This window comes from Schistosoma haematobium, chromosome 1, assembly GCF_000699445.3.
Source record: "Schistosoma haematobium chromosome 1, whole genome shotgun sequence".
NCBI lineage: Eukaryota > Metazoa > Platyhelminthes > Trematoda > Strigeidida > Schistosomatidae > Schistosoma > Schistosoma haematobium.
In genome coordinates, this window is record NC_067196.1 from 52,153,818 (window position 1) to 52,174,739 (window position 20,922).

General features: G+C 37.0%; 2 protein-coding genes across 7 annotated transcripts in view; one reads left to right on the forward strand and one right to left on the reverse strand.

Moving 5' to 3' along the window:
* Positions 1 to 20,922, forward strand: part of TSPAN3_1 (Tetraspanin-3) — a 27,342-nt gene continuing 6,420 nt past the window's right edge. Inside the window, exons 1-6 of one of the 3 annotated variants that reach the window (XM_051209022.1) lie at positions 1 to 51; positions 5,902 to 6,008; positions 6,047 to 6,313; positions 6,350 to 6,445; positions 6,483 to 6,695; positions 19,418 to 19,489. In XM_051209022.1, coding sequence (XP_051074439.1) covers positions 5,949 to 6,008; positions 6,047 to 6,313; positions 6,350 to 6,445; positions 6,483 to 6,695; positions 19,418 to 19,444 — 663 coding nt within the window. In that variant the 5' untranslated portion in view covers positions 1 to 51; positions 5,902 to 5,948 and the 3' untranslated portion in view covers positions 19,445 to 19,489. Of the gene's footprint in view, positions 52 to 5,901; positions 6,009 to 6,046; positions 6,314 to 6,349; positions 6,446 to 6,482; positions 6,696 to 9,247; positions 10,017 to 19,417; positions 19,490 to 20,922 lie in introns of those variants that run through there. The other 2 variants (XM_051209021.1, XM_051209023.1) reach the window with 2 other exon arrangements.
* The window catches only part of FADS1_1 (Acyl-CoA), a gene marked incomplete at its 3' end in the record, with an annotated part of 20,928 nt that continues 18,989 nt past the window's right edge, over positions 18,984 to 20,922 (reverse strand). For 2 of the 4 annotated variants that reach the window (XM_051209026.1, XM_051209025.1), the window contains exon 11: positions 18,990 to 19,287. Coding sequence is in view for 1 of the 4 variants with exons in the window: in XM_035733995.2 (XP_035590203.2) it covers positions 19,206 to 19,287 (82 nt within the window). Of the gene's footprint in view, positions 19,288 to 20,922 lie in introns of all 4 variants that reach the window. The other 2 variants (XM_051209024.1, XM_035733995.2) reach the window with 2 other exon arrangements.

Below are 20,922 nucleotides of genomic sequence, written 5' to 3' on the forward strand. Positions count from 1 at the left end.
AAAGACCAAAGGTCGTGGTTTTTTTAAACGACAATTTTACAGTCGATAATGGTAATTACAAAAGTCATGGAAATTGATGAAGAAAATGTGAATAGTAACAAAACTCTCGCTAGCATCTTTTTATAATTTCTGTGTTTGGTAGAATATCATCTATGATAAGGCGTGTGCTACTTCCGTATCTGGTGAGTTCAGTTGGTCTGGTCTATTTAAGAGCTCTTTGAGGTGTTCTACCCATCTGTTTCATTTCTCTTGACGCTTACTGATTGGTATTCTTCATTCAATCTTGATTGATTTCTCTAGTCTGCTGTATTTCACTGCAAACTGCTTGAATATGTCATATGGTCTCTTCATATTTCCTGATGTTCTATCTTAAGATACAACAAGATAATTATTCTTCTGAAGTTGCTTAGTTTTCTACATATTCACGCTCGCCAACTCTAGTGCTCTTCGTCACTTATTTGTTTGCTTTTTTATATCGGGCCTGTACCATGACTTCCTCTGCGCTTGTTCGACTCGAAGAACAAAACTCCACCTAAATCGGCTGTTGTTGACTGTCTTCCTTTTGTTTCTCCTCCTTTGAACCTTTCCAAGATTTTATGGAGACCGACTGTTTGTTCTGGTGCTTCTTGGGACCCAACACCTCATGGGGTATTGAAGTTTTAGTGGCCAGATATCCGACTACAGCAATATTGCATGATTGATTATTGTTGGAATAAACATCGCCAATCCTCGTATATAATTGTCGAATTAATCCGCATTAGTGAATAACGGAATTATGTAATCCAAATACAAGAATGGGTTTTTGAATATGCATATTCCCAATCTCCCTACTTTGGGTAAATTTAGGTTTTTCCCCAAAGTTTTGTGCCATTTACTCTAAACGGATAAAATTTCCCTCAAAATAAGGAGATTGGGTTTTGTACACTCATTGATTTAGGCAGAATCAAGAGGATCAAGCGAAGAGAGCAAAGAAAAATGACACATTGGAGTTGTGTTAGCCGATTAAATTTAACCAGGCGTGAAGCGAGATTTATACTGTATAGGAAGTGCACACACAATTGCTCATATACGAAAACATTCGGAGCTGATAAGCGAATAATGTGACTCAAGGAGAATGGGTAAATTGACTTGTCCGGAAGTCAGAACAAGCTATGTGGGCTTAACATAGCAACTGATACTGCAAAATTATTGCTTCCACAATCCCTTCCCAGTTCTTCATAGTCAGCCAAACCCAACATAGGACCTGGCGCATTTCTACAGCGATTCCTGTTACTACATCCTACTAGCAGAGCAAGATGAAAATGCCAGGGCAAATCCTGAAGTGGGAGAGGTAGTAACAGTATTAGTGATAATTAAAAAGACCAGACCTCGAAGATACTATCTGAGATATAAAATCACTGAAATAGGACGGAAAAAACTATGAATAAGTTAGAAGCGTAAGATCTGAGGTAGTACAAAGAGTACAAGCAACCGCGACATTACGATTGATTCCGAACAATGCCATTTAAAGTCTCTAACCATTGGTTACTATAATCACACGAACCCCAACCCGGTCGTCTGTTGTTCTCCACAGTGGTTTCTTCTAGTATGTTTTATAAGGCTTAGAACTTGCTTCTTAAACTCGTTATTCTTGTTAACATCTTGAGTTAGGTCCATATTAAGCCTTTACAGTGCTGCTTGCCCGATTGTCTAGTGCTCCTTTAGCTTAGCCACTAGTTGGTGATCTAAACCTGTGTCAGCTCCTCGGTTTTTTCTTATGCTTCCTTTGGGCCTTCTGAGTTGTTTATCGGTGCATATCTGATTGATCTGGTTTGTTGTAGTGTGGTTCTGTGAAACCCATGTGGCTTCGTGTATACGTTTGTGAAGGGAAATGACAGCATTTATGAATATGCCAAATGTACACAGATCTGCCAGTTTCTCACTATTTTTGCTCCTTTCTCTCAGTCTGTGTCGCCTCATGATGCCCTAATACTTAGTGTTATCCATGCTAAACTTGGTGTCTTGGTCCCCCATTAGAGTAGACGTATTTTTCGGGGTATTTCTCTAGGATGGACTTCAGCCTCCCATGAAATTGGTTTTTGCCGTTTCCATTCCTATCATCGGTGAATGCTTAGCAATGGATGATATTCGTTGTGATCCCTTCCTTTATTGTTTTGTGGGATACTTCGATGATCCTTGGGACTTGAGGTCCCCATCCTATAAGTGCTTTTCATGCTTGGTAGAACATCAGTGCAACTTCTTGTGTAGGTCGGGAAACTTTGTCTTCGTGTCTGTAACACGACAGCTCTCCTGATATTAGTCTTTTTCTGTTCAGATTGTGTTCAGTGGGTTACACATTTCTAGCACTGTTAGGTCGTATCTTCTCATTTTCGCTACCCCTCTGGTTTCCCACGTTTTCCAGACATTCAATTTATTAATTATTACTCTAGTCGTCAAAATGGCTATCGGCTTCGTGACTACCGAAGAATATCATTTTTCACCACAAGGCATCATAACTGCTATGTATGAAGACCCTTCAACTCCTATAGGATGGGAGTTTGAATGTTTTAAATGATTTTTTGTGATCAGCTTTTGTTCAAGCTAGGTCTGACTTAAGGGTTGAGGTTAGAAGTCCTACTCCCAACCTCCCTTTATCTAAGCTTGGAACTGTGAGTAACCCTAAAATGCTCCAGCTTGATTTACTCAGTTAAGTTGCTAACCATTTATCAATCAAACACTCAGAATTTGGTTTCCTACAAATTGGTGAGCTTGTCAGGATTGTTGTCAATTACCTTAATGAAATCCCAACCACACCCGCTTATTTCACAGTGTCACTGAGCTACCTCTTTTCATAGATTAGGTGTATCATTTAGACTAAACCACTAATTTGAGTATTCGATCGCGTTAAAGATATTGTTCTATCGGAGAAGGATTATGTATAAGGTCTGTTAGGTCTAGTTGTAAACACTCAAACCATATGCCCTCTTTGTTAGCATATTATGTGAAGATCTAGGTTAATATATGCCCCAACAGTAACAGATTTTCACTAGTCCTATTTAGATGAATTACTTGAGTCGTTTGGAAGTTAGTTGTAAAAATGTAATTTCTGTAAAGTTTAGTCCATATCGAAGACTGTGTATTATTGCTATATCTGCGACAATACTTTACTATCTCAAGTTCTCTAGCATAAAAGTGCATGTCATGACTTGTAAACAACAAGGCTTTGCAAGTGCAGCTGGTGTGTCCGACCTCGTGTTTTTATAAGTTCATATTCAGATTTTTGTCCCACAAAATTGAACAATATGAAGCATTACATTCCAGCAGCCAATCTAAGCTTCACTATAGATATCGACATTATTTTTGGTGATTAGATTAGTAAGTACTAACTCAGTAACTAGACTTTTCAATCTATCCTATGAAAAGCAAATAGCATTGGATCGCTGTTTAGCCATAGAAATGGGAGTGGTCTTATACTTACACCCCTTAAACGATGACTTAGTTTGTAATGTGGTTTACCACTTTGCTGTCTCTAAAAATAATTATCTCGCAGACTATCGAATAAGTTTAAAAATGATAAAGTAAACAGATTGGAATTCCAAATCACCTATTGTGCAATCAGTTATTGAAACCTCAGAAGTAATGGTATCAGGTTCATCATTGACCTCCTCCAAAGCAAAAGTTAAAGTTAATCCCAGAATTAACCTGCATATTATTCTTAATCCTACAAAACAACTCACTGTAGGGCATTTCACTCAAGGTCTCTAACTATTGGTTTCTATCACCACAGCGACATCTCACAGTAAGCTCACACCTTGCTACACAACTCAGACTGATAGTCACATACTTCAGCAGCCAATGTTATGTTTCACTCCTGCTACGTTGAGTCGTTTCAAACCTGATTTTTCAGCTAACTGCACGAAATTGTAAACATCAACATAATTTCCGTCTTTAAAGAGATGTGAAATCAAATCCTGATGTCTTGCTTTTTTTCCATTTCTGATATTTGTCGTAGCCCAACCGTTGTTGTTATCTTGACGTGGTGGTCGGGTTCGCCTATAGTGATGAAGCAACCGAGCTATACTGGTTGGAAAGACCGTTCCTCTAGGTCCTACCATGTCAGACAGGTCGGTTGAAGAGCGGTAAGACTAAAAGCAACAAACCTAAGGTCCGAAGGCGAAGTCGTACTGCTGACTGTACAGAGGTGTGACAGCAGTAAGGTGTTTCCTTCAGACAACCAGCATGACAGCGATTCTGCCTTCCCACAAGGAGGGGTAGGGTTAGAAAAGGTCGACCCTAAAAATGCACACCTCGCCTTATCCCACGGATATCCGTCTCCAGTGGTAAGGTCTCAACAAGTACGGAGCTAACACAAAAATTACCCATAAAAAGGTCGTGTGTGACCGACCTCAAGCAGTTGTTCTTTGGGCACTGCGGTCACGCTCTCAGGTCACTAAGACCACCTCTAATCCAATTTCCTTTTCAGGTACCTCCAGAAGAACCCTTCCACGGTGTGGGCAACCGGGAAGTGATAACCGCCCTCATACCTCTAACGGCACTCAAGACCACTGTATTTATCATTTGCCGTAGCCTTATAAACTTCAGTTGGAATTGAAAAGACAAAACCGCAACCAGATTGTTGTATCACAGGGATATAGATCTCAAGTGCATAGAAGTTGAATCGCTTCGGTTTGCCTTGCCAAACGTTTTGGTCTTCTGAGATGTCGAGTGCCGTCTGCATCGGTAATAGTCACACTGATCGTATTCAATCAGTCAGTAACGACTTAGAACTTCGTACGTATGTACATCAGTTCGAGTTGCCATACCACATTAGCGCAGAGATGCAGTTGTGGATTCAAATCCCGTAGTGTTAGAGGTAGTAAGAGTATAAGCAGTAGTCGGAAAGATTAGGGTTTGGAGATGTTATTTAAAGAGTATAATCCAGTGAAATAAATTTGGGAAGAGAAAAAAAGAGACAAGGAGGAATCAGGAGATTAGAATTTGGGAGAACACAAAGAGTGTATGCACGTGCGCCATTGCAAACGATTTTGAGCCATGTCATTCAGGGTCTCTAACCATCGGTTGCTATCATCTGATCGTATTACTCTTTGTGTCAGTCTGTTTACCAAATATAGACGGTTATAGATTTATAACTATTCAATTCCCTGTCCATATCTTATGTTATTAGCCTCTGCTATTAATCGTTTCATAATCTCCTGGCCGTTCTTATTTCTGCGTGCTTTATCTCGGTTGTTCAGAACGAGTCTTCACATATGACGATCCGAATAATGCTGTTGAGATTCACTGAATTTGAATAACTTTCGACCTTATGATACTATATATAAGTTTTTGCTGCCGAAAAAAATGTTTCTTAGTTGTAGTACCAATTTTTAATCAAATAAACCCTAAGCACCAACTGTTCTTAGTTCTCATTCAGATAAATCCGCGCCAGCAATGCGTTTTAGTAACCGAATACAAGTTCGTATAATTGGAATTGGACTACTGTTTTGGTGTGACAGTTGGTGATACTACCCAACCAATCAAACTGCAATAAACAAGGAGTTAAAATGTTCATTGCTTCCACTACCAAGTCACCGTTCCACAGCAGTAGGTGACTGAAGTCCAGACTCAGTTTAAAAAAACAGGAATTTCTCACGTATTTTCTCTAATAATGGCTTGTGCTGATAAGGCTTATCTATATTTGTTGTGTTGGTAACATATCACCCATAATGTTGAAACTAGTCATCAGAGGTGGTTGACTGGTTCAAACTACACAAAACGATCCCCATTATTAATTAGCTAAACTTGGTAATTACAGCATCCGACTTCAAACCACTTAGTCCCTATTATTTTTTATTCGACCCTACTTTCTTGACAGGTCCAATCTTCTGTGTAGTTTAATCTGTACCGTTTCTGATTATCTAGGAATTTGGAGCTATCCAACTTTCGTATTAAAAAACTAGCTACTCACAATGGCGATTCTTGATGGTTTATCTAAATGCATTACGGCCGTCTCATATGCACTGATTTTGGTAAGTCTTTGTGAATTAGTTTCATTTTTTCGATTCAGGTCGCTTCGGTGATACTTATAACTGTTGGGGGGAGCATACTTGTAATTGCTGCGCGTTACAAACACGCTGTGACTGTAACAAACTTACAATTTCCTGGTTATATTGTGCTTGGCACAGGTTTATTGCTTCTGTGTGCTGGAGTGATTGGTTTCATAGCCTGCATCAAACATAATCGCTGTCTACTTGTGTTGTTGTACGCATTGTTGCTCACTATTTTACTATGTGAAATGGCTGTTATCATCGTTTCTATATTTTACTGGCCAAAAGTAATGCATATTTTTGAAATTATTTATCGTTTCTAGGTTAGAGAACAAATAAGTGAAGTTCTTCATGAAGATCTGAGGATGTATAATAAAGTTGCTGAAGTTCGACAGATTGTCGATTTAATCCAGTCAAACGTAAACTGAAGTTTTTTAAATTCATCCTGTATTTTAGTTTGAGTGTTGCGGAGTGGAAAATCGGTCAGATTGGAAATTTTACAATGATAGCAGTTATCCTCAAAGTTGTAAAAATCGTCAGTTAGAAGAATCGTTTAGCAATAAAGAGTGCATCTACCATCAGTATGGCTGCCTCAATTTCTTGGAACGTGAAGTTAAAAGATATTTGGGTTATGTCATTGGATCTGCATGTACCTTTTTCTTGTTGCAGGTTAGTTCATCTTCTAAACTTCTTTTAAAGTTTATTCGGATTTGACTATCATTGGTTTTTAATATAGCATAAAAGAGTTTATTGCTTGACATGTCAGTTATTTGACATCACTGTCATCTTGTCCTTTCGAATGCACACTGCCAGATCCTACGTTACTTATGACTAAGTCAAAACTAATGGGGATGTATAGGTTAATTTTCTAAAGAGCACATACTACTACGAATAAAATTCTTAAGCTGAGTGTTGTAAGATACTTAACTCTCGGAATCTTACATCCTGTTTAGATCTATAATGCTTCGTATTTTGATTTATTCTAGATTTATTTATCTTATATCAATAGATACCTTAAAACTTTCAAAGGTGATAACAAGGGCCAGGACACAATATAAGAAAATTTTCATAGGCTCAGCTTGTTTCGCTTTCAAAATACGCAGGCGATTAAATGAACCCAAGCTCACATCCTTTAGTTTTTTATTTGACCACTAGAATGTTTATGTTAAAGTCCTTTTGTTAGGACTTCACTCAATTTCATCATTGCGTAAACTGTTTGTCCCCTTTATCAAATCAATATAAGAGAAATTACATGATATCACTTATCCTTTTAGAGCTGTGGCTTAGTGGTTTAAGGCGTTTAGTTTTCTGCCCAAAAGTTTGGTTCGCGCCCTGTCTAACCCCACTGCTTGAATGGAACAATGGAGAAAGGTGGTTGTATGCCCTTATTCTACCTGAGGTGTTTGTATATAGGGCTTTTAGGATGTTAATGAACTTCTCAGGCACACCCTTCTTCAATAGACAATCCCAGAGAACAGTCCTGTCCGACGAATCGAAGGCAGACCTTGATGCCAAGAAACACTACGATTGTTGGCCTGTGATAAGTGTGACGGTGTTCTAACATTTGGCGGAGGGTGAATGTATGATCAATACATCCTCGACCAGATTTATTTATTTTATTTTAACACAGATATTGGTACAAGGAGGCACCAAATGCATATTTGCCACACAAATCTCATTTGATTTGTACAAGGGCTGTGATACTGCCCGGGTGCCCGAACCGAAGCAGGTGGTTTTCTTAGGGGGCCACACCCTGAGCCTTGGACCTGAAGGTCTGATCCACAAGGCAGTGGAGCATCGTAAGGAGATGCAATCTCATGGTAGCCGGTGACCAACGATTGGTTCATACGTCATTTGTTCCCTCAGGATACTGAAGCCCATGTGCACCATTGGATTGAAATCAGGTTTTCCAACTCCCCTAGGTAGACCCTCCATGTCCACCAACCCGGTTAAAACACCGGACGTTCGCTTTTCTTCCTCTCAATTTCGTAAACAACACCCGTGGTACGAGAAGGCAGTGAGCTAGACGCAGAGTACTTGATAGGGGTAGAAAATTAGGTGGTCAGATTGTGAGTCTTCATCTTACTGAGATGGGTGGCATACACATGTTACGTATACTTGGTTACTATGTATCTTGATATGCAATGTTGGCTTGCATAACAGTAGAATGAAAGAAAGCTTTGCAGAGCCAGACTGAAGCGTGAAATCAGTCTAATATCGTAAGTGATACGTAGAAAAAATATGTGAATGAATAGATCACATACAATTAAATGTCGTTGATAATCTAGTTAAGTCGAATTCTGGTTATCAGGTCAGGTTTTCAATCTCAGTGCCAAAACAGTCAGATGTCGTACAAATATTTCTCGGTTTTAGTTTTCGCCGTTAGCGTTCGTTTTGTGAACATCAAAAAGCAAAAGAAATCTGGAAGAACAGCTAGAAGTGAGAGCAAAAATGAAAAACATAGAATAGTAGGATGTTCCAAATTTGTAGGAAGATCATAAATAAAGTTATTTATTTTTGTTTATAAGCCTCAACACTCAAAATCTTTGTCAGTAGCTAAAATTTTCTTTTGGATATTAACTAAGAAGCTCATGAAGTCCAAAGTTCAAGTAATTGACTTCATCAATTAACGTATGATCTCGGTCTTCTGGAGCAAATGTTTGAAGCTAGTTGGTTAGATTTCTCTATCTAGAGAATTGCTTGGTATATCTAGAATATAAATTATTGCAGTTAGCTTTTTTCCATTTTCTGTTATTGCCTAAGTAAAAGAATAACTTTACCTTAGTAACAGGCTTCAATTCATTTATATTTGCAGACTAATGGTAGAACTTATATTTGGACTAATCTTTGGTCGGTGCTTGACAAGATTTCTGTAAGCCTAGCACCCCTGAAAATCCAGCTGTGAAGTTTTTAAGATTCCGGTCACTGCTAGTTTTTAAAAGTCTGAGCAAAATTGAAGGTCTTACTAGTCTTACGAAGTACTACTGTCTAAAGAATTAACGCTGACACCTTAGAAATATATGATTCTCAGTTTCAGTGTGGACACTATGCTATTTCTAGAAGGGGGTGGTTGCGGGAAAGAATTTGTTTTGAGTATTACAATATCACGATAGCTACTGACTTAATAAGTCTTGGGTATTGGTATTCAGTAAATAATTGTTAGAATGTCAGTTTTGGAATATTTGTTATTTAATTATTCCTACTTTGTGTTTTTTTACTAGCTTATCGGTTTGCACAGCATGTGCGTTGTGATTTGTCGGTCTCAGTCAATCCATCGTTGGCATAATGAGGGTTATATTAGTATATAATCTGTCGTGATTAAGTTTATGGTTAATTTTGGGTACCGAAGTGTTTTGTATTTCTACAAAGGAGGTATATTGGACTCGTAGTGCTCCATACCTAAGCTAAATACCCTGCTTCTTTACGCATAGGTCATTCGTTGATTTCATTGACAGAGACCATTCAGGAGGACTATCGTACGCTTATTCATTTTATTGTTTATAATTCTCGATCTATTTCATCATCAAATACATTAAATTATTAAATAAACTAAAAATTTTACTATGATATGACGGGGGTATAATTTCACTACCTTTTATTTTAGCAACTTTGGTGCACAATTAATAAAGTTAGAAAAAGTAGGAATTCTTTTCTTACAGACAGATAACGGTGTTCGTTCGTCTGATGATTTTAATTCTGATATAAAGTTGACAGTAAAGGGATTTAGCAGAGGCTAGCAAACGGTAAGAAAAGGCATATGTTATGGTAGCTTTTATATGACTGGACTCTTGAGTACTCATTCCGGCTAGCTCCAAACCCAATGTTTGGCACCGCCATACTTATCAAAGGCCAACAATCGTAGTGTTTCTTGGCATCAAGGGCTGCCTTCGATTCGTTGGATAGGACTGTTCTCTTGGATTGTCTATTGAAGAAGGGTGTGCCTGAGAAGTTTATTAACATCCTAAAAGCCCTATATACAAACACCTCAGGTAGAATAAGGGCATACAACCACCTTTCTCCATTGTTCCATTCAAGCAGTGGGGTTAGGCAGGGTTGCCCAATCTCACCATTCCTCTTCAACTTTGCCATCGATGACATTCTGGAAACAGCTCTGATGGATGTAAGTAATGGTGGTGTGGATCTGTTGCCCGGAGAAAGACTTCTCGACCTTGAGTATTCGGATGATATTGTCTTACTGTGCGATAATGCCCAAGGCATGCAATCCGCACTTAATCAGTTGGCAATCAGTGTCCGTAAGTATGGTATGTGCTTTGCACCTTCGAAGTGCAAAGTACTTCTACAAGACTGGCAGGATTCTAATCCTGAAGTCACCCTGGATGGTGAGCAGAGAGAAGTAGTCGAGAAGTTCGTGTATCTGGGTAGCTGCATAAGTGCTGGTGGGGGTGTGAGTGATGAGATCAATGCACGTATAGTGAAAGCCAGAGCGGCTTATACCAATCTGGGCCATCTTTGTTAGTCTGGCTGTAAAAGGTCGGATCTACAACGCGTCGTGAGAGCAGTTTTGCTCTATGCTTGTGAAACCTGGCCTCTCCGAGTTGAGGACGTTAGACGACTCTCTGTGTTCGATCATCGCTGTCTCCGAAGGATTACTGACATTCAGTGGCAACACCATGTCAGTAATGCAGAGGTTCGGCATCGTGTGTTCGGGCACAGAGATGATAATGCAATCGATGTCACCATCTGGAAACACCGACTTCGGTGACTTGGACATGTTCTACGAATGTCGTCCCAGAGAACTCCACGTCGTGCATTATTTGCCGACTCTGAGACTGGTTGTAAAAAGTGGAGAGGTGGTCAGTGCATGACATGGTGTCGTGGTATGAAAGAAAGCTGCAAAGGACTGGCTTGTGTTGGTCTTTCACGACTCCCTGGCTGGGGTCCTTGAGATGGTGCCACACAGTGGCTAGAGACGTTATCAGATATAACTCAGAATAGAAGCCAGTGGCGATCCTGCTGCAACCTTCTTTTACTTTCTTCATAAAAAGTGGTTATGTCTCCCTTAACTGAAAGGTTTCTCCTGACTGTACCTTTCCGTTCCCTCATTACTACCATTATTATTACCACACTACCTTGCACCAACCTCTTCGTTATTGTTCTCTTTTTTTACGCTCCTTACCTTTTTTTTCTCTCTTCGAATTCTCATTGTTTTGTGTGGCGCATATATATTGGCGCTCTCTTGTACCAATATTTATGTGTTCAAATAAATAAACGTTTGGCAATAAGAGCATGATAGACTGATACGACAATGACATGTAACAGTAGATAGCTGTCTAGTCTTACCAAGTGAACTAAAGTCAAAAAGCACAAGGTTAGTAAAATTAATACTGAGAAAGACGGATAGGAAAATTATTAACAGTTCATGTGCCTTAGTGCTACCATTCACCTGATTGATATCCATGAGCAATCCTTAGTGTCCTGGTGTGGCTGAGGGCAAGAACAGTTCACTCTCCCTCTCGAAATGCTCTCATATGATCAAGTGTAAACAACCACTGTCAGGGAAGTCCTACTCAGTGCCTCATGGAGGCGGGGGTGCTTTTTACAAAATTGAAAGGACGAAAAGCTGATATCCGGCGCTTTAGCCGGGTCGGCAGGTACGGAGCATTTGCTTAGGGGAGTTGGAAAACTTATTCCAAACCAGTGGTGCACATAGGCTCCAGCATCCTGAGAGAACGAATGGCATATGAACCTATTGCCGGTCACCATGGGACTGCATTTCCTGACGTTGCTCCACTGCCTTGTAGTGTTCAGTAATATGTCAATCCGACGTGGGTTATTCTAGCTTCCGGATAGACCAACTTATTCATTCTCGAGTCACATTTTGACCTTGTCACTTATCCACTTGTGACCCTGACTGCTTTTATATGATCATGTGTGTCAATCTCTTACCCTATTCATCACATTTCTTTAGCTTATTTTTGTCCGTCTTTAAATATTGAGTCATTCTTGATCTGCTTCGTTTCTCTGATTGTCTGCCTGGATCAACGAATGTATGTAATATACGTATTCAGAATTTATTATGGTATTTGGTATATTTTATTCCATTATTCTTTGACACGAATGAAGTCGATAATTATATACAAAGGTGGCCAAGTTGTATACTTCGTTAACATCATCATATGGTCAAATTGGAGTCCTGTCAACAGGGCACAAAACCCTCTAGGTCAAAGGTTCGGTGAGTAGCTCTCTAAAAAACTACCTACTTTGGTTCGGGCGTCTGGGCTATATCCCAACCCACATAAAAACCAAATTATGACTACTATTGGGAAAAACCATTCACGCTTTAATTTCAGTCCTTGCAAATCATGCAAAAACTTCTTGTTAAGACACGTTTTCATTTTAAATTGCATCACTTGTCTATTCCTCTATTCTCATTTTGTATATCCCTATATTCTTCAACTTCTGTAGCAGCTTTTCTATGGCGGAAACCTTGTCCGATCTAAACGATCTCAAGTTATTGACTGGTTGAAAGTTGAGCGCTACCAATGAATACGAATTCTGAAACCACATGTGCCATTCAAACTGACTTCCAACGTTCGCACACTAATAAAGATCGGACAACAGACAGGGTTGGGTATGCTTTTAGAAGTTCTCAACATCGATGTCTGCTGTCTATCTGAGACCTGTGTTCAAGGTTCTAGTTAAGTACTACAAATCTCCTCTTCGAGAAATGGTTTCATGTACGTTTAACCAAGGACGCTGTGGCATCTTAGTCTGGTTTTTCTGGCTCTTGTGTCACACTAAGCTTTACAGCTGAGACAGCACAAATCGATCGGATCTCCTTTGACAGTCGGTTATGTGTTGTTAGATTAGGAAGCTCCATCAAAGTGTGGAGAATTATGTGTGAGATAGGATGTCTTTTCGACATCTCCGTCTACGCATCGACAGACTACAACCCAGATGTGATCAAGGATGAGTTTTACTACCATTTAAGTGTTCTTTTACGTAAAGTGCGTTCGACAGATATTGTAGTACTAGTCGAAAATTTCACTGCGCAGTTCGGGCGTCTAGTCACAGGAGTCGTTTGGGTGGTCAGTGGTCTTACTTCAGATAACAGTGATCATCTACTGCGACTTTTCTCAGACCACAACCTGTTTCTGGCTAGCACTAAGTATCGTCACAGTCATCGCCGACCTGTACTCATATTGATCACATCGTGATCAGCTACCGCTGGCGTGGTTTTGTACAGTACTTCCACTCATTCTGAAATACTTATCTAGACTCTGATCACGCCTTTGTTTACGCTAATCTTATCTTACGTTTCAGTAGCGAACAAATTCATCTCCCTAAACAGATCTATTTCGTCAAATTGTGGTTAGTCAAAGTTGCTCAGTCTCACCATTCCTTTCTAAATTTGTTGTCGATGACATTTTAGAAATAGCTCTGACGGATCCAGATGGTAGTGTGGATCTGTTGTCTAGGAAGATACTTCTATCTTGAGTATGTGGATGATATTGTCTTGCTATACGATGATACCCAAGCCATGTAATCTGCAATTAATCAGTGTTCATAGTTATGGCATATGCTTTGCACCTAAGCAGAAAGTACTTTTGCAAGACCAATAAAACTCTGGACCTTCACTCACTCTTGGTAGTGATCAGATAGAAGTAGCTGGAAAATCCGTGTATCTGGGTAGCTGTGTAAGTGCTGGTGGTGTCAAGAATAATGAGATTAATTCGCGTATAGTGAGAGCCAGAGCGGCTTATGCCAATCTGAACGGTCTTTGGAGTCTTCACAAAGTTGGTCTGGCTGTAAAAGGTCGGATTTACAGTGCGTCAGGGAGAGCAATTTTCCTCTGTGCTTGTGAAACCTAGTTTTCCGAACTGAGGACACCAGATAACTCAGTGTTTGATCGTCCTTGTCCACGACGGACTCCTGGATTCCAGTGACAACACGTTAGTAATACAGAGTTTCGCAATGTGTATCCGGGGACGACGACGATAATTCAATTAGTTTTGCTACTTTGAAATACCGATTTCGATGGTTTGAATATGTCTTGCGAAGCTCGTTTTAGCAGATTCTACGTCGTGCATTATTTGCCGATGCGGAGACTGGTTCGGAAAAGAGAGGTGATCAGTACTTGACATAGTTCCGTGGTTTGAAAGACAGCTGTTTAAGATTGGCTTCTGTTGATCATTCACGACTTCCTAGTTACGGTCCTAGAAGATGGTACAGCACACTGGCTAAGAATGGAAGCTAGTGGTGATCCTGCTATAAATTTCTTCATAAAAGTTAGAGTAACTTCTTTAACTGAGAGAATTCGTTCTGGTTGTATTTTTTCCAACTGAACTGCTTCTTCCATTAATTATTATTATTATTCCACTCTCACACACTTTTCTGTTCATTGTTCCTTTTTATTATGTTCCCTTTCCTTTCTTTATCTTTTCACAACCTCAATTTTATTTTGTAGCGCATATATATTTGGCCCCCCTTCGTACCGATCTTTATATCTTCACATAAATAAAAGGTGAATTGACATTGACCTTCTAATATAGCAAAGCTGAAGGCATTATCGTTAACTTGAAACAAATGGGAACAGATGGTTAATATTGGTCCACTTATCAAACTTACGGAGATAGTAGTTTGTTTTTAGGAGATGGATCTTGTTTTAATGGCCAATTTTCTTAAAGAATTCGCTATGTTGAAAATAACAGAAGTTTGCTCGTCTTATTCTTGGTAGGATTATTGTTTTAATCCCAAATAGAGAAGGATATGGAAAAAAACACAGAATATGGAATCATTCAACTCAGAGTGTGAAATTGGTTATTTAATTGCATCATTATCCTTGTTTTTTAATATAGAGTTCGGTTTAATGGTTAGAGTAAAATTATATTCTTTTACATCTATGGAGATTTAATTGTCTCAGTTGTGTGAGTAGCATACTCTGCAAACTTAAACGTCTTCCTCATTAATCACAGGTGACGTCAAATGAGAAACACTGCTTTCTGTTAAAGTCAGTGAACTGATAGCCAATTTGTATGTAACCGTTCGTGTAGGAGAAAAAAGTTACAGTCCCGTAGTTTTCTGATATTGTCATACGTGATAAAAGACTCTGATCACTTGATATAAGCATGGGCGAAAATCGTGAAGCTTTGTGCCTCGACTGATTATACGATGTTTTAAGCTGTTGAAACTAACGGTAAAGTTTTGTAATTGATGGGGGCAAGAACAAAATTGGGATTATCGATGGACTACACACAGATTCTGGAACGAAAGAGGACTAGTCACATCGAAATACAGAAAGAATATTATATATAATGGGTTCCATATATCATTCTATCGCCAAACGGATAACTGGGCCCTTCTGACTATTAAGAAATCAACCTCTTAAGTACTCCTTGCAAAATTCGTGTCTTATAAGAATGGTTTCTTCACATGGGTTATTTTTCTGTGGAAACTCAAAGTAGCTATGTATTATGTGTTCACGTTGATATAAACCAGACAGGATGTAGAATCTATATGAAAATAATATGTCTAAGCACATTTATCCAGAATTACGGACTAGGTTCTCAATTTGCGCTTCACTAAATCTCAAGGACAAACATTTAATCTCCACTTTGAGGCACCTACAACTACACAGAATAAGTTTTATCACTTGAAATTATATATAAAAACCGGGACTTAATTTCTTGACAGATATTTACCTAAATATATTTCGAGCGTAGAAGCAGATACTTGTGTATGCCATGGCCCTAGTTTTATCGATACTTATTTTCCTTAAATTATGTGACGGTTTTTAATCTTTATGGCTCATAAATTATTGTTCCCTTAGTTCATTATATGATAATATTCTCATTCGGATATCCCTATTCTGTTGTCCTACCGTCTTTCAAAATGACCTTTATTCGCCTACTTAAGAAAAATAATCGTACCATGGTTTTCCACCATTTAGTTGTCCTTGACCTTTAACCATTTTTGGCTTTCTATATTCTCTAACCTGTCTGAAATTTTAAAGGCTAATAAGGAAATCTAAACAAATGAATAATGAGAAAGGGGTTTTGTGGAGATAGCAGTAATTTAATAGTTGAGTTTATTAGTCGATTAAAGCTAGATCACCATGGTAAACCTGGAAGCACTGGGCGGCTGTTTCGTCCCAGGGCTCCTCGGTAGTGCGCATTCACGATCCTGTTCGCGGGATAGACTCATGAATTCAAGTATTAAATTACTACAATCTCCACAAAACCTTTTTTCTGATAATAACCATCATGTACTCACTAGTGACTGGCTTCAAAATGTATTTCCCGGAGTTTTACTGAGAAGCCGTGACCAGTGGATTGATTGAAGTTAGACATTAACACCGTTGGATGCCAGTCGGCTCAGTGGTCTAGAGGTTAGGCGTCCGCACGTGCGATCGAAGGTCGTAGGTTTGAATCTCGAGTGCGACATCGTGGGTGTGCGCTGCTGAGGAGTCCCATGTTGGGACAAAACGACCATCCAGTGGTTCCAGGTTTTTCATGGTGATCTAGTTTTAATGGACTCATGAATTTAACTGTTAAATGAATAATCACTGTAATATTTTACTAAGGATTACAATACTAAGATGTACAATATAAACGATAACTTTGGATTAATATGGACATATAACATTGAAGGTTGTATTACGTTTACAAGCTGTGCGTATTTGGAAAATTGTGTAAGGCTAGTGAGAATTTAAAGTATGTTGAGAATTGTGTTAAGTTATGCTAAAAGTTCTGACAGTTATGTTTTTTTTATTAACGCGTGTAATATTAATTTACTTCATGAATACTTGTAAATCAGATATTTCGTTAGACCGATCATTTGATTCTTATTTGAAGGTTTGTAAATGATGCTTACAAAAATAAAGAGTTGGGGTTTTGTTTAATTAATTTTGGAATTCGTTGTGTACCCACCTTAATCCACTGAGATCGGAGTACTGATTTCTAGGGCAGTCTAGTCACTTTATATCCATTGATATGGATTTATGATTTTAGCGTTCGTTATTATCACCTAGTATCATCAGAATTTAAACTCCCCTAATAAGAGTTGGTCAGGTTCATAGTTTCATGTGTGAGCTAAAAAACTTATTACTAGTACAATCTACTATTTAGGGATAGCTTACTGAGTGACCGAATGGTTTTAAAGATTTCATTTCAGAATTTAAACAAGAAGCTCATAATTTTCTTAATAGTGATAGATCTTAGGTAGGGACAATGACAAAACAGAGTAATGAAGAATTTTTGATGACGATAATGACGCCTTAATTCTAAGTGATCATGAATCGAAAATTTCTTTGGGAGTAATATTTTAATTCCATCTTCAAAGGATAACATAAAAAAAGCTTGTACGAATTTGCAGAATAAAGAAGAGCATACTAATGACACTAAAAGTGATGGTGATACATATTTAGTGTAGTTATCTAGCTTCTTGCCTAAATGCCCAATTTTTAAAAGGCGTTATTTCTTTGGTTAACTTAACTGCTTTGTAGCTATGAATTCACACCAAAAATGGCCTTTCCAAAGATTCTTGTTATGAGTATTCTGTAAGATTTCCGACTAATTTAACTGCTACATTTTCATCTAAAACTGAGAATCACTATAGGTTAGTAGCTTGTTTAATATACATGATCTGTTAGGAATAGTCTGATTAAGTATTAAATTTCACTCTCATAGTTTTCCTCATTCATAGAATACTAGGAATATTCTCAGTTTGTTTTGAAACGTCACTGTTTGTCCGTTGATAGTTTCCTACAGTTCATTTACGAAATACTTGCCTGGAACCACATATTCTTCGTCAAATTTGTCGTTCATTTGTGGACAAAATTGTCAAACAATTACCTTGAGAGTTTCTTCGTACATAGCAACTGTGACTTCAGTCCCTAAATTCCGACTCCTATTTATGCAGATAAGATTTTGTTAGATGCACTTATTTAGTTTAAAAAGAACGTAATCCAAGACGTTTCATATTAAGTTGAGTCTCATACCTTTTGCACAAGTCAGTGGATTTTCGGACTCAGTAGCTAAGTGAGTGGAGTGATAAAGTTTGGAGTGAAATGTACTGGATTCGAGTTTCGGAATGAACGTCAACCTGCTTTATCCAGTTGAGGAGTCCCGAATAAGACGAAGCGTGCGTCCTGGATCCAATTACTAACCACATTCAGTCTATCTTTTCCATATTAAAAGAACAACACGTTCAATATAACGCGCTTATACTGTTGTGTTAAGAAATTTCGCAACAAATGGTATGTACAGAATCTGTTTAATTTCTAATAAACTATTTAATTTAGATAACTGGTTTAGTATCGTGAAGAGTTTTGAAAATTTAGTTTTTAGTATATCTATTACTTGAAAGTACTATCTCTTCCTGTAAACAAATCATCTAGTGTATAGGTTATTTAAGTTGTGTATACTTACAAGAGAAATGAAGAAATTAAACGCCGAAAATTTCATAATAGGTATTTCATTATGGTATTATTACAATTAATTCTGTATTAATATTATTATTCACTTTTTCTTGACTATACGGTTAGTCGAATAGAATTGAGAAACGAGTCTTGTCTTTCATTATTTCTACATTTCGCTTACATTGTCAGTATGTGTACTTTCTTGTCCAGGCCACCTGGGCTCAATTTAGTAATGGTTATTCCAACTCTGATTTACTTACAATACTCAGTAATATTTCTACATGAGACATGATGTTATAGGCAAAGTAACGATAATAAGATGACGTCACTGTTTAAATACATAAACGATACACGCTTCATTTTTTAGGACTTAAACACACAATAACTAATAAAACGAAAATTGAATAAATAAGTTCTATGTTTTCCACAATTATAAAAATACATAGTGAGAATTAAGAAGAAAAAGAATCATAGATTAAGTTCATGCAACCTATTGGAATTTATTTCCTGCAATAAAAAAATCCATACGATGTTACCGCTGTACGAATAAGCATTTATTCTGTAACTAAGAAGAACACTTTCAATTAACAAACAAGTAATACCTTTTTTTTTAAATAAACAAATATCATTACCAAAAGAAAATTATGTCGATGTTTATTTATGTAGAAAAGCACTTTAACAATCATTAGTTATGAATTAAGATCAATACGTTCATATATGAACATGTTTTTTTAGCTCAATTTTAATTAGAAACAATACATTATGAAATATGTAAATAACATGATAATAAAGATATTCATTTATTCATCAAGAAGTTTTTTCATACATTTTTCTTTTTCACATTTTACTTTTTTCCATGATTCTGCACTTGATTTCAATATTCTAAAATAATGATAAAAGAGATATTCAGTAGAAAGAATTCTTTACGTTATTTCATTCAGACAGATAAATAAAAAGTAAATGTTAATGAATATGATATTGAGATGCTGATTTGTTTTTGTTCTTTTTTTAGATTAATTTATCAAACAAAACGAAATAATTTTTTAAACTCTTTCTTATCAATAAAAATGAAGGGATGAATTAAGCTATGACTGTTTATTATTTTATTTCTGAGACAGCTTTTAATGATAACAAATTCTTATTATTAAGGATGGAAAAAATTCATGATGGGTAAATTTGTAATCAGGAGTCAACTGATTATCGATTCTTGAGTCGTTTATATTGCAAATTGCATAAACTTCTACTTGTATATACAAGAAAAATTTCAACTTCTGAAATACATATTAGATGGAAGCTAGTGTGCAGAAAATTCTGTAAGTCATTCATTAATATCTCAATCTAAATAAGAAACATTTAAAAGATCTCAATGAATGGGTGCAGAGTATGAATACATTGGTAGCTACATAAGTTTCCATATGTTTAAATAATGAAAGCACAAATAAGAGTATTGTATTCTTAAAAGGTTGATCAGTAATTTAGAATTTGCTTTGTAATGCAACTATGTGAATGTGAGATTTAGGTCGTAAATGTGAGTTTATAGTGATGCAAGTTGATAACAAATTATTCAGGCTTGTTAACTAGGAAAATGGAAAGGTAACTTTCTAAATGCTTTAAAATTAAAAGTAATCTACGATATCCACGCTTAAGTGTCTCTCTGAGTAACCATTTATCATAATATTCTTCGTATAGATCCGATAGTTATTTAAAACAATAAATATAAAACATTATGCGATTCCGCACTATAACATTAAAGAGCATATACAATTAAGATAAAATTTCTCTGAAGGTTTTATTGTATTTGACGAAGCATAAATAACACCACTGTATGGATTTGTGTTGAAAACTGTACACAGATTTAAACATATTGTACTCTTAAGAGCTATCCAGGTTATTTGTAACACTTATGTTTGGACTTCGTACAAGGTTAAATTTACAAACATTTTAACTATACATGATTAATTGGTCGTGTTAAATAAATTCCATATTTCTCATTACACACCAGTTTGTTAAGTGAACACTCTGATATACTTTGTATAAACAATAACACAATAAAATGAGTAAAATTTAATATCAATATGAAGATCAATTAAGAAAATTTCTCAAGAACCGGAACATTTTTAAGTGACCCAAACCAATTGATTGTTCAATGTCGATCGTTATAATAAACAAGAGTGAATATTTTTAGTAACATTTAGGTCTAGTCTACAATCGATATTCATCTAAACCTATACTGTACTAGAAAGATGCTGATAATCCTCTAGTATCGATTTGTAACATTATTAATAGAAGCTTGCATAAGTACAATACAAAGTTTGGTGAAATTTATCTGCAAATGAATAGAACGAATTTGTCTTATTATAAGTACTTGTGTTACAGTTTTTTTACATTTATTCTTAAGTAAATATTGACAAGAGCTATTATCTACTAAAAAGGATTTTAGTTCATTAATGAACAATCATTTTTCCTGTAACTTCTAAAATATTCTCAAATTAAGTGAAAGTAACAAAAGCGATCGAA